This window comes from Pagrus pagrus (genome assembly GCF_965226575.1).
Source record: "Pagrus pagrus genome assembly, chromosome: 14".
Lineage (NCBI taxonomy): Eukaryota > Metazoa > Chordata > Actinopteri > Spariformes > Sparidae > Pagrus > Pagrus pagrus.
In genome coordinates this window covers 5,806,936-5,821,710 of record NC_140198.1, presented here as the reverse complement: position 1 = coordinate 5,821,710, position 14,775 = coordinate 5,806,936, and the positions used below count along the sequence as shown (strand labels likewise).

The window sequence follows — 14,775 nt, the reverse complement described above, 5'->3', positions numbered from 1 at the left end:
TCTGACTTTGCCAACCTGCCTGTTGCTCTAAGCCCATTTGTAACTACTGAAGAGAAAAATCTTATAAATATAATCTTAAATCTTATAAATTAGCCACAAATATATCCACTCATTTAAAGAAAAATAAGAAAAAACACTAATAGACACAAATAGCACTAATAGTGTATTTAAAGTACCATTAAAAGCTATCTTTGAAATAAAAAAATTGTCTCAGAAATAATTGCAATAAAATATATCATTGTCATGTTATGTACAATAAGCACAGGTTGACATCTACCTATGATCATTTTGACCAACAGCTCACACACACATTTATCAGCTCACAAGAGAAACTATTACAAGGAAAACTGTGAATCAAGGCTGCTGTCGAATCATCCACTTTATGTGTTGCTTCCGGAAGAAACTGGCCAGTAAAAGTCCAGGTCTTCTGCAGGAAGTGTTTTTGCGTTTGATATTTTATCCTGAGGCCCAGTCCAGATACGGTGATAGCTTGTCTGCTATCCTTTCTGTCTGTCTGTCTGTCTGTCAGGGTGTGTGAATAAGATGGATGAGTCAGATGGTTAAAAAAAAGAGTAATTTTAGCATCATACGCAGTGTGGATTTGGAGGAAAGCTAGTCAAGAGGAAGACTGATTAGAAGGAGAAGTTAGATGATGAGATGAGAAGGGAGGAAGTAGCCGGCAAATGAAAGGTGTGATGTAATGCAACATGAGTGGAGAGGGGAAAAAACTAAAGAAAGGAGAAGAAAATGATAGCAATGTCAAGAGGGAGGAGAAACGAGAAAATGAAAAGCGGGGAGAAATGAGGAATTTGAAGTGGGATAGAAGAGGGATGAGGTGACGATGTGGAGGAAGTGTGAGAGACAGAGGGAGGACAGAGACGGATGAGAGGATGACAGAGAAGCTTCACATGCTGTTGATGTATTGTCATGCTCGCTAGGATCACATTAGACCCTCGGCAGTTTAATTTGAAATCACATAAACACAAACACACAAACTCTATCTCCTGCCTCTCTACCAGGGCCTAGTCTTGAGTACCTTAACCCAGAACAAAGCGCCTGCCATGTCCAATTAGTCATCTGTTACACACACACACACTATAGACATCAGATGAAAACAATCAATGAAACCATAATAGCAGTTAATCATGTGTGCCTCACTTAAACCCCAACAGTGCAACAAGAAAATAATATTTTTTTTCTTCTTCAAACATGATTATACTAAGTCTGCATTCACTGCAAAACACTCAATGATAAAGATCACCAAAGGCAATCAAAAAGATGGCAGAATGGATGATGTACTTTGTTATTTGACAGTTTTCTTTTAATTAATTCACAACTGTTAAATGCTTAATTGATTTCTCGGTGCCAGAGGTGTCTTTAAATCGCAAAAATCCGTAGATGAAACATTAGCTTCTGCAAATATCTCTAATCTTCCTTGTTCATTATCATCGTAGAATATTAGCAAATATAATCATGATCATTACCTAACTAAACAAAGTTCTGCTTTTACTGTAGCTCTGCTAGTGGTGTTGCTGTACCTAGTTGCCCAAGATGGCAGACGTACTTGCACGTGTGCCACTCAGGTCAGGTAGCGACAGTCCTTACCTGTCGACTTGCCATCTTGTAGATAAATTACCTTTTGTATTCTCCCGAGTTTATGATGTTTTCAAAAGGGTGCAGCCAGATGTGAAAGTGAATAACCTCTGTGCACATATTTCAATGCATCTAGAAATTGTTAGTTTACATAAATCACACAGGAAAGCTACTGTGCTGTACTGAAGTATTTGAAGAGTGGGGCTCAGAAGTGGGAAGAGCTGTCTTTCAAGTGTCTCTATTCATAGCTAAAAGCACACATACTGTCTGTTCACCACTGGCTGACTTCTTCATGTATGAAGACTTGAGCACACAGCTGATTTTGAAGCGAATTACAGTGGTTGTTGGTGGAAAAAGAAAAAAATCCGCACATGACATGGCATGGACGGTGAGATAGCTCGTATTTTGGATGCGTTTGTCTCCAGAGAAGTAATTTCATGTTGCAGCTGCAGTGAATGACTGTCCTTTTAGCATGACTGCCTATCTTTAATGGATTCTCTTCACCTTACAGTGATGCACATAATGTCGAGGCTCTATAGTGGCTGACATCCTAAGGATACATTTATGGTAATGCAAAATGCAGCACTTGGGATTCAAAGCTCGGATGTGCACTTTATATTTCCTTTCAGACATCTTGGTCTTCGGTTCTCTTTACGGAGCTCCTACATTTTTCAAAACGTTGGAAAAAAATGTCACCCAAGAATGTATCAAATTGATCTTTCTCAGCCAGTACAGCCATAAATGTATGTATAGTCTTTCATGAAAGATAGCTATGATGACACCTAAAATGCAGCTGAGGTAATGGAAACCCCCCCTCCACACAAGACTGATCAGTTTTAACTTCAGGAAACTTAATACATGCTACGTACAGTAAGCTCAACTATGAGAGCAACCCAGACAGAAATGCATTGCTAGGCCTCTTGTAGTGGCACGTTATTTGATTATTAATGTATTCCTATAATGTGTTGTTTCTGCTACTATTTAGCAACATGTGTGCAAAATTGTAAAGTGAAGATTCAATCTAAAGGCACTAAAAAGCCTCAAACCTGCATTCTTTCTAATGACCAGCAGGAGGCGACTCCACTGGTTTCAAAAATAAGTAATTGTATGTAAGCTTATGAAAAACTGACCCTAAGTGTCAGTTGATTTATAGCACCGTAAACGGTTTCCAAATGAGTTTATGGTCCCAATTGCTTGGTTCAAGTCCTCTTCAACACAGCATGATGATAAATAATGGTCACATTTAGAGTAAAAATAGACGTTAAGCAGGGTACGCTTCAGGGCTTGGCTTCCTTGTGTTTGACAAGTTGCCAACACGGCTTGTCCTCTGGTTCTCAGTCAGATCCAGTCAGGATATCCTCCTCAGCTCCACCCTCTCATCAAAATATGGTTGCTCCAAATAAACAATGCCAGACTTGAGGCGTAAAAATTGTAGCCCGTAAATCAATCGGTGACATTGTGGTGGGTTTAAACTTGGGCAGGACTCAACTTTAAGAGCACCAAAGCAACTGGGGAGTTAAATACATTTTAAAGATCCGACCAACCTACGAAGATGTTAATTAGTTGATTAATTTAAAATATGAAATGTAACACAAGTTCAGAAATGGTAACGCTGGTTACAGTAGATGCTTTCTAACATTTATTACATTGTGAGGTGTCATGAAGTACAGACTGCAGTGTTTCATACAGTATGTTCTCTCTCTCTCTCTCTCTGTCTGTTTCAGCCCAGACAGCATCGCTACCTGTTGGTACATCCTGCTCTCTGGGTCGGTCTTCGTCAAGGAGCACATGTACCTGGCAAGATGCTGGTATGTAGCAATCACCCACATTTACACTCAGACACGCAACCAGCGAACAGCATAATGATGGGGTGAGACGGAGAAGGTGTCATATAGTGACGGGAGGTTGGATGTGTCTGACATTACACATGAAGCTACACTACCTTGTCACCTTGTCATGTGGAGTGTGAATGTGCGTTTCTGTCCGTCTGTGTGTTTATCTGTAACATAAAAATGGAAACTGCCCGTGTCTTGAAGAAAAGACTATGCCTTCACACCGTTCACATTTTTATATCACACTGTGGCTCTATGACTTTAATTCAGACATGTCAGGAAGAAAGTGCGCTGATATGGGGGATTTAAAGACTTCTTGTGGGACCTGAATGTCTTGGCAGCCTAGATTCTTTGTCATCTCGTGACGAAGGAGCTTTGAGGTCTGGGTGGAGATTAATCAGGAACATGATGCGAACTGATAATAAGATCTCACAAGAAGATATCGGTTCCTCCTCCTCAGACCCGTCGGAATGCAAAACCAGCGTAGAAATACCTTTTTTTAAACCGACATCTTGCACCTGTTTAAACAAAGGAATTGATTGTAATAGGGAAAGCTGTGACAGAAATTGCTTGAGGTCGCCCCTCAGCTCCACATTTACCTTCCCTCTGTTGTTGCTGTTGGACTGAAACGGAGGCAACACTTGCCAGAAACGGAAAGGAGGGGGGCAGGTACCGTCTGTTCAGTAATGTCTAAATTATGACCTAAAGGGTGCTGGTCATGAATTCAGAATGATAGCTGAAGTATGGTCTCATACACCAGCGTACATTCATATCTGCAGGGTTTCTAGAAGTCATGACATGTCTGGAAAATGGTTTTTGTTTTCAGTTGACTGAATTCTTTCGAAATCGATGTAATAATCATGTAGTTTCGTGAGTATTATGAATCATTTTACAGGAAGGATCTTTATGAATGCAGATTACATTCTTATAAGAGCAGGTTTGTCAACATGTTACATTAAAATGATTCCTTGCTGCACCAGATGTAATTGGATAACTTTTATCATGTCCAAGGTATTTGTGAAAAATGGCTTCTGTGTTAGACTCAATGGTTATTTTATTATTGATTAATGTGAAGATTATTTTCTTGATTCATATATTTAATCATTAGGAAATGTCAGAAATGGGTATCTTCATATGTCTGTTTTTTTCCAACAAACACTTCAGAAACACATCAGGTTTACTATTGCGTGACATTTTTGCTTAGTTGATTGCGATTAACGATCACCAAAATATTTGCAGAAACTAATCAAGCGTGTCACCTACAGTGCAGAAAAGCCGTTTCAACCAAACAGTCCAGTTTATTGCAGTTTCCTGCCGAGCACACTGATCCGACGCTAAAAGGTTGAGTTAAAACACTGCAGACCACCGATTGGTTAGTCCGAACAACCAGAGTCAGATTGTCTTCTGTCTCACTGCCTGCTGCCTTTTCTGTTTTTAGACAATGTGTGCTCGAGCAAGAGGGAGAGAGAGCGGCAGAAAAAGAGACGGTGAAACGCAAAACGGATCAGGCAATTACATACTGCTACCAAGGATTAAGTAGGGTTCAAATGGTACTATACGAAGAAAACCGTGCTTAAATGTCCTTAGCTGAGATGCTAGTCTCTTACATCCTCACTAAATGTTAGTTATCAATGAGAAAAACAAGGGTTAAATGGGCAAAAGTGAAATTGAGTAAATGAAAGCTTCATGCAACAGTTGACCGTAGTGACGAGTGACGTTTCACGGGCAGATTAAAGCAGCTGGTGTGATGTTAACGCAGTTTATCCAACAACAGCAGCGACACAAAGCACCAACAAATCATCAATAACCCCAGGGCAAAAGGAGTGTGTGTGTGTGTGTGTGTGTGTGTGTGTGTGTGTGTTCATTCCAGTGTGGGTCAGTTGATAACAGAGTTGGGGGTGTGTATATGTATGTGTGTTGGAGTGCACAGGGGGAGCAGGGTGGGCTCGGAAAGGGTCACAGAGGGAGCTAGTGGGGGGGTGGTGTGTGTGTGTGTGTGTGTGTGTGTGTGTGTGTGTGTGTGTGTGTGTGTGTGTGTGTGTGTGTGTGTGTGTGTGTGTGTGTGTGTGTGTGTGTGTGTGTGTGTGTGTGTGTATGGTGTGTGTGTGTGTGTGTGTGTGTGTGTGTGTGGAATGCGGAACCCCTGGCAGAACAGTGGCTGGCCATGTGTTCCTGAGCAGCCTGCCCGCCTGGAGCCCAGAAGCACATCCAGGCAGGAAATGAGCAAGCTACACACACACACACACACACACACACCTCCCTGGAGCAGACAGACAGAACAGACCAGAGTAGAGCGGGAGGGAGCACACACTCCTCCCTCAGTTTAAGACAAACTAACAGACTTGACAGTCACCAACTTCTGCTTTCTAAGGGAAACTTTTCACTCTTGTTCGCACTCTGGAGTATAAAACAAACACTTGGATCTAAACCTGGATTACTGGAATATTGTACTCCCCCCCCCCCCCCTCTCCTCATTGTGGATAATATGCTGGATATCACTTTGCCGACAAGGAATCCAAAGACGCGGACCCCCAAAGTTTCTGTTCCTGGTCAGTGATCTTAAAGTTTTTCGCTCACTTTTGGATCTTTCATTTGAGAGACGGTTGCTGTAATGTAACGACAACTGCAGGCTAATTCAGCTGAGATTTTTCAAAACTCCCTCTCTCTTTCTCTGTGCATTCTTCAACCCAGCATGCTCCATTTCCTGCCTGCCATCATTTAACCAAGTGGATAGCCAGGAATTCCCCACGGCGCTGTGGCAGGGTAGCTTACCACCGCTGGGCCCCACGACTCTGAAAAACACACTCCTAACTCCCGTGTGTTGTCCTTCCTTATCTGCACTGATTATCTTAAAGAGAAACAGGCTTCGCTTTCACATTACAGGAAAACATTAAACAAGTCTGAAGCGAACTGGGCTCCTGGTTAAAATGTTTCTCCTGACAAGATTTAGTCAGAGGCTGTTGGTTAGTTTAATGATTAATGTGCAGTGAAGAGTGACAGAAAAAACGAGGAAATAATGTGGATAAACTGCAGATTTTAAAGCACCACAATGCCAGAGGCACAGGCTACGTGCTAGACCAAACTCAACATGTTTTCTCTGATACTCTGCACGCTGGAATAAGGTTGGATTTCGACAGCCAGTTTTGTTTTTGATCTGATTCCCTGTCAGCAAAACACCCTGATTTGTTGAGCTCTAATGAATTTCGTACTGAAACTTTATCCCTCGTTTTATCAGTAAAGACCAGTGTTGAAAACATGCAGGCTTCCTATTTATAGCTGTCTCCAACTGTTGCTGTCGCTGGTTAAAATGACCAACGTCACCAGCACATCAGTTAATAATAATAATCCCATAAATATGGGAGCTACACTTCACTCTATCCAAGCTGCAGACTGCGCTCTGCCAAAGATTGTGAGTAAAAAAAGATGCATCACTCTCTGACTGCAAGTGAACTTTGTTTTTGTAGCTCAACAGAGTGGAGACTCCTTTCAACAGAAATTAAACTTTTAAGGCAAATTAAATCAGTTTATTAACCTCATCGTTTTGAATCAGGACTTCCATTATTTGTATCAAGTAGTTTGTGCAAAATCAGGCATAAAAATGATCTTTTTTTAGTGTGTCGGAGCAATCAATACCAGTTAAACGTTTCGTAGTGTATCTCCTGCTGCTGATCCCATTTTCAGGTTGAAGCTGCAGGTTGTTTAAATTAATTAGGCTGGCTTTAATTAATTTTAATGTGGGTTCATTTAGGAGCTACCAGTAAAAACTAGTATTTCTGGAACGTGATCACAGATCTGAACTGAGTCTTCAACTTAAAGTATAAGTTACTTGTACATAGCGGGATCTAAATTTAATGAGATTAGATTAGAGATTCACAAGGGTTCAGATTTGATAAAATGTTATCATACTCCAACACTGTGCTGTACGACGGATGGTTCATAAATCAGTGTGTTTACCACAAATTGCTTTGAAATTTTTCGTCCTTGAAGCTCCACAAGTAAAACATTGATGACGCGGCTCTCTTTCTGTTCCCTCGTGTTTTGTTGGAACTTGCTTCGAAAACAAAGTAAAGAAATGAGGAACTTAATCTGAAGTAGTGTGACATGAATGGACATTCAGCCAAGTGTGAATGGTTATCTCTCTGTAAGCTCTTGCGAAACTTAGACTCCCTGCTTCGGAGTTTAAAGCGGTTTGGCGGGGCTCTGCTCTGATATGCTCAACTGATTACCCTGTTGTTTTGCAAATGAATCGTAATGTTTCTGAATGACCCACTACGTCATTCCTTGGAGTCCGTCTGGCAGTTGTGTTTGTGCGAGTCTGTGTGTGTGTTGGTGGTCTGTCTGTAGAGCTGACTGCTGGCCAGCTCTCCAGTCTTCTTTAATGTGTGTGTGAGTCAGAGCGGTCAGTGTTTGCCAACCAGGCACTAAAACTGAGAGGAAGAACGGGCGAACTGAGAAGTAGAATAATCAGTGTGTGTGTGTGTGTCTGTGTCTGTGTCAGACTGTGGTCTGTGGTTTTCTTTCTTTACTGTTGGACATCATTACCATGGAAACAATGGTGCCAAATGGGCCGGGATCTCTGTTTGGGTATAGATTTTGCCCAAAACTTGTCCTTTTTTTCTGTCTACTCAAATTACACTCTCAAAGATTGCTGTCTGTACTGTTCACGTAATGCACATATAGATTGTCATTTTGGAAGTGAAGCTCTTACTGCTGCCAAAAACAAATCTTTGTGGGCGTGCAGAAATAAGAGCAAGCGGACTGTTCAATTTCTAGGGTGTTTTGGAGACTAAGGCTGCATTCAAACACACTTAAGCCCAGCGATAAAAAAATCTCAGGCCTCTAATTCATTTGGATTACTTTGTATGGTGAGCGCTCCATTTCTGCTGTTTACTTTGGGACCATTGTGATAAAAGATAAATTTTTTGCTGGGGTGATAACTTTCTCAAGTTGTCGATCCCAGATCTGTTTTGGTCGCACATGCACACAAAAATCTGCGAGTGTTAGTGAGACTAAACATTTACATTGGTTGCACCGGTGCACCTCAGCAGGTTAAGATTCAATAAGATGTAGCCTGGGTGTGTATACCATTTTCTATGAACCAATTTATTCCTGTTTACAATTATTTAAACCACGTAATTAAATCAAATGGATAATTGGGTGCAACTAATGTGCTGGTGCACCTAAATGAAAGGCGCACTGGTGCAATCAGTATAAAAAGTTAGTTTGGAGCCCAGCGGTGTGCCTTGTTTTGGCATCTGATAAGACTTTGAACACATGGATTTGATACTTAAACAAGACTTTTTGGATTGTGTTACATGTCTAACCAGTACCTGAAGCACCACAATCCCCCCATATGCAAGCTGTTTTTGGTCTGAATGCCCGCTAAATTGGTCCATTAATGTGCTGCTGATTTCCACCATCCAAATGATACAACAAATACCTATCAGAAATGTTTCCGCTGTATTTTATGAGCGTGTCTGTCACATGCACAGAGCTACCCAAGGGTGATCAGCTGTAATGCTGGCAACAACTTATGTCAGTGTGTCCTTCAGCGAGGCATATAAAGCTGTAGGGTTGCTGCATCTCGCTGCCACTACACTGCAGTCATTCGGTGTGATTCTCAAATGGATATGAGTTTCATGAGAATACATGAAAAGAATTATTTGAATATTTGGAAACTATTTATGCATCATGCTATAACATGCAAACACCAACTTGCACAGTTGTTTACAAATCTGAAACCTATTTTAATAAATGTTACTCTATTCTCACTATTTTGTTATTTTATTGCCACTTTTATACTCACTTATATTAATATATACTATTTTGCAGTCTTGGTCATATCACAGATTTTTCCAGGCTTTTGACACCAGCTCAGGGTGTGTGTGTGTGTGTGTATGTGTGTGTGTGGCCTTGGTTTCTGTGCCGGCTGTCACGGTTTATTGCCCCGGGCGCTGCAGCTGTCACTGGACCGGGGCTGAACCTGTTCTCCCTTCTGCCAACAACTTGTTTCTGGAGGAAAAGAGGGGAGAGAAATCATCACCTGCTGAAATCCAGCACAGGCACAGTTTCAGTGCTGTGGGAAGAGCTGTCCATCCATTCCAAGAGACAGATGACTTATTTGGGGAATAAAACACAATAGCTCGTCCAACAAATGTTGCTGTGAGAGCAGTGGATCACTTAAGGTTTTTATCAAAGACAGTAGTTGTTTCAGTGGTTTGGACATGCTGGGGGTGATGCCAAAGCCGTGGCGGGGTCTTAACGAAAACAGATCTTGAATTAGTTTCAATCATAACAGATACTTTAAAGCCAAAAGACAATGCGAATTTGGTGTGTTTTGGTCTGATTGGATGAGTTTTACAACTGGCACATACTGTAGTTATGTTGTGGACATTAAGAACATTATATCTCTAGAAAATATTCTTTATTTCTGCATGAGACGGGACCTTATTTCAGAAAAATATGGACGGTGGCTAATGGTCAGAGACTAATCATTTTTTGATCCCGATTGAATTAAGCATTTTTCAGAGATTGTCATTAAAAAAAACTAAGTGTAAAACTGTGAAGATATGCAATTTTGAAAGACCAATGACTAAAACCTTGAGGAGCTAGGCCTCCCATAAAGTCCTTTTAGTCAGGTCGTGGTCTTGGTAACCATCTTGTTAAAACTAGCAAGAAATTGCTAGTTTTAGAGGTTTGTATGTTTTTCCTTTTGTGAGACACAGACTCACAACAGCTGACAACAGAGAGGTATCGGAGCTAATTAAAGTCAGAGCCACAGCATTATTTGGTGGGTACACACACGTGCTCACACACCCACACAAACTCAGTTACTCAGAGTTTACTCATTCTTCTACCTTTGTGAAGACGTAGTAGGTCAGGGACAGGAGCAAATATGGGAAGCTGTGTCGAGGTGTATTTTTTCATTTTTGTCCACACACACACACACACACACACACACACACACACACACACACACACACACACACACACACACACACACACACACACACACACACACACGTACACTAGTTTTCCTCCAGCTTCTTTTATAATAGTATTTTCCCTGTTTGTCTCACACAACCTGTCTCGCTGCCTGGCACAAACACACACACAGACACCCACACACACACACACACACAGTGAGGAGACGGGCTTGGCAGGCTCTGGGCAGCGCTGACAGGGACCATGCGTCTCGCCTCAGTGGAGTGTGGAGAGATCTGTCAGAGTCGGGCTGACCTCCAGGCTAAGGGCTCTGAGAGAACAGTGAGCCCAGCAGACTGCATTCCTCCCTGGGAACTCTTAAAACCACGCCTGGGTGTTCATGTTCTGGTGGGAGCTGTTGTAGAGACAGGACATGCATTTCATTGCATTTATTCATTCACTCACCTGGCTTTGTGACATGGGACTTTTTTGTATTTTGTATTTTTTTCTGATCAAACCAGTTTAGAATATTTAAAGAAACAAAGAACAAACAATTCCTGTGGTGTGAAACAATCTGAGGAATGTTAACTGCTGGACCTGGTGTCGTAGCACATGTGTTGGCAAGCATCTTCGTCACTGACGTGTCATCGACAGATGACAGTAAACCACTCACAGTTCCAGGAATGCTTTCTGCAGCTGACACTGACCCCGGACCTCCATGACAGGGAGGCATAGGCAGTGTTTCCTGACGGGGGTCAAAAAAAAATCACTTCATTAAGAAATGCAGATACCAAAAATATGAAAGCGTGAACCTATGGAAGTACTTAGTAGTAGATCTCACATACTGATTAAGCATGTAAGTAATTTGGGACGCAAATAGTGGCTTAGTTTTGGCTAAAGCTAGTAATATGATAAGATCACGTGAGTTATCCCTAGCAACAAGTTATACAGCTATCTCATTGCCTACCTCAAGATGTCAATGACGTTGTAGATGCCTCACTTAAAGTTCCCCCGTTCAAAAAGAGGTTTATTTCTCCTGTAACAAGTCGAGCCCAGTGCTGGCTGCAGGCGTGCTAACATCCGCTGTAGGTGCTGCAGGGAACTTGCCATTCAGACTCTCAAACACTGTACACGCTTCAGTGTTTATATTTCGTGTTCAACCAGTTCAACCTCAAGTTAGACGTGTTGCCTTGGTCAGCTTTGTATTTTACAAGTACAAATATTGGTGCGAGTGTTGCCCTGACTTACTGTGACTTGTTGCAGCGGTGACTTCTCGCTCTTTCTCTTCCTTTCTATACTCTAAAGATGCACTTTGAGCTACCAAAATCTGGCACCGTTGGATTTATGGTGAATCGGTACTCGGTAGAACCGATGTTATGTGTTCGGTACCCTCAAAAATACCAAGTTCAGTACCCAACCCTACTTCCAGTGGAACTGTCTGTTCACTGTTTTAAAATGAACTGGAGTTATGGCTCGTGAAGAACTTCAAATTTTGATCACAAAATGCATAAAAACATAAATCAGTGGTCTTAATTTTTGTTTTCTTTGGCAAATGACCTTAGCATAAGCAGGATAATGCCCTCTGAGCTGTCCAGAATCAGGAATTAATGGCCTGCACGTCATCCATTAACTTTGATAATGGACATCATGTTGGCATTATCACTTTCTTTTAAAAAAAGAAAACTCAATACAAAGGGATAATGGCTTTTACTGTCCCTGGATTCACCTGACCAGTGCACTTTATGAAAAGAAAACGCGTTTGATATTTTGTACATTTAGTGAATAATTTAGTTTCCTGTAGAAACCCTGATATAATCCTTTTAGCCTTTAAATGTGTTGCCAAGAAGCATTAAGGCTGTATCAGCAGGGATGGATGCTCTAAGGTGAGCCTCTGCTTCACCTCATTCAGAGGAGCCTTAAGTCCGAACATGTGGATACAAGGCGATACTGAGTGCGCGTGGCAGAGATGTGTCAAATAAATCCACTCGCAGCTAATTTGGCCGTAGTTCAGCTTGGACGAGACGGGTTCCCAGCGACAATACGGACGTCATTGTCCTCCAGTGGCAGCTCTCTGTGGACTATCACTCCTCCCTTGGAAGAAATCAGTGTGACGCACCAAAGCTTTGATTCAACAGCCACTTCCTTTTACTCTTTCATAGGAAATCTGTCTGTCTGGAGAATATATACGCTCATCCAATTCAGGGGGAAATAAAAGGACTTTCATCATTGTTTCCATCATCAGAACACATTATGAAGACAGGCTTTCATCTGAGCACTAAATCAAGAGGCTTAAAATTGTGAGAGTGGTGTGTGCGCCGGTGTGAAATTGTGATTAAGGATCTGATGAGATGAAAGTTTGCCTCTTTTTTTTTTGGGCCCATAGAGAGGAAGGGCCAACAGTAAGAGAGAAAGAAAGGATGAAAGGGAATGAAGAATGAGATGAGGAGAGAGAGAGAAAACAGCAGAGCAAAAAGTAAAAAGGGAGAGGAGTAAAGTGGACAGGACACGGGAAAAGAAGCAAAGGAAAAACAACAGGAAGGAGAAGATGATCGAATGGAAATGAACGTGAGTGGGAGAGACTGATGGACGGTTACAGCGGACAGAAAAAGAGAAAGAAGGGATGGGCTCAGAAATGGTGTGTGATGGATAAAGATAAATAAGCAACGAAAAAGGGGAAGAAGAAGAAGAGGACGTGAAGGTCAAAAAGGATGAGTAGGAGAGAAGGAGGGCAAGATGCTGTAAAGCAGAGAAGGAGGGAGCGACAGTGTGAGAACAAACCCAGAGAGGAGATGTGAGAGTGAAAGTTGGCCGTTTCCCAGCTCAGCACGCTTCCATAATTAAAACCAGCCCGCTCCTCCAGTCCTTAAACAATGCTGAGTCGCCGCTTTCAGCATGCCAAAGGGTGGGAGACATGCTCGCAGGCCCGTCTGTTCTCAGGGATCAGCGCACACACTGATTGAGCTGTTCAGACGGTCCGTCTCTCACACACTCGCACACACTTGGACATGCACGGGAAACAAAGAGACACGAGGAATTACCGTGTTCATAAACACAGACACGAGATGTATAAAGAAATGTCTCGAGTATTCAAACACATTTTCAAACACTCGTCTTTTGTTACATACTGGGACTTGCCAACAGACATGGACACATGCCGAGAAATGAAGCCAGATTACCATTTTTACACCAAAATTGGAGCGTGCATGCAGATTTTTTTTAAAAACTCACTAACAATATGCAACTGACGTCTTTCTCGTTGCCAGTAGATGAGTTCGCCACTCTGTGTTATTTCTGGCGTATCACATTCGATGTCAAGAACAAGCCGAACGACAGGGAACAGTAGAAAGCAGCATAACGTTACAGTGGAACTTCAGTCTCCTTTCAAACTCAACACCGACTGGACGATGTGTGAATGCTGCTTGAACAGAGAAGGATGGAGCAATATTTTTGCTGGCCCTCCAACATCAGCAGCTTCTACACTCGTCATAGCATACTGCCAGTAAAAGGAGTGAAAATAAGCATGTCCGGCCTGGTTTCGTGTATCTAATACCCCTTGATTCATTGTTAAAGTAATTTTAGCTTCTCAACTGTCAGGATTTGCAGCTTTTCTTTTTCACTTACAAAAGTTAACAGGATTTTTGTTTTTTGTTTTAGGCTATTGGTCGGAGAGACCAAACAATTTGAAGCATTTTTCTCTTTTAATCAATTTAATCAAACATCCAGATTAATTGAAGAAAATAATTGTTAACCGCAGCTTTAATTTGCCCCTTGTGTTTCTGTTGGGTGTTTGTTTTGCACACAAGCTGTTAATTGCCTTTTGAGTTTAACATAATGATATTTAACTTTATGTGTTTGACTTAACAGTCAGGAAAGTTTAAAAATGCATCACCACAAATCAGCTTTTTGACAATTGCTTTGCTTTGCTTCTGTGTCCTTATGAGAGGAGTTTTAAGGAGACAAGAGAAAAATTGTAACAAAGATGATAGTAGAGCAGACCGACCCACATGGCCTCACCACAGCATCAGCTGCTCTCCTCCCGCTTATCAGAGGACACAACAGCCAACAGCTGATGGGGGCTTAACCTGCGAGGCCTGCAGACAAAGACTCACATTGTGCTGAAACTGTTTACTGGTAAAACCGTGGGATGATGCTGATCTTGGCAAGTCTGAAACAATCCCTGCGAGCGAGACCGCTTGACAATCAGAGGTTTAATTTGTTAGATTCACTAAGCAGTTGTCATAAAGTGGTGAAGTTAGTTTACATGGTGACATCGACTTTTAAATCGAACACATTTACCATAACTCAAAAAAATACATCTCAGTTCGCTTAAGCATACAACCTGAAATGTCTGCGGTCAGTTGTGTATATTGACTTTTTTTTTTATTGGTAGATGTCATCACCAGTTAGCTGCAAACAGGAGACTCGG

The 14,775-nt window shown here is 41.7% G+C and overlaps 1 protein-coding gene across 3 annotated transcripts in view; it reads left to right on the top strand.

Annotated features, from left to right (window-relative positions):
* Nucleotides 1-14,775, top strand: part of rapgef6 (Rap guanine nucleotide exchange factor (GEF) 6) — a 153,325-nt gene that overhangs the window by 34,411 nt on the left and 104,139 nt on the right. For all 3 annotated transcript variants that reach the window (XM_084374413.1, XM_084374416.1, XM_084374415.1), the window contains exon 4: nucleotides 3,318-3,401. In XM_084374413.1, coding sequence (XP_084230539.1) covers nucleotides 3,318-3,401 — 84 coding nt within the window. The remainder of the gene's footprint in view (nucleotides 1-3,317; nucleotides 3,402-14,775) is intronic.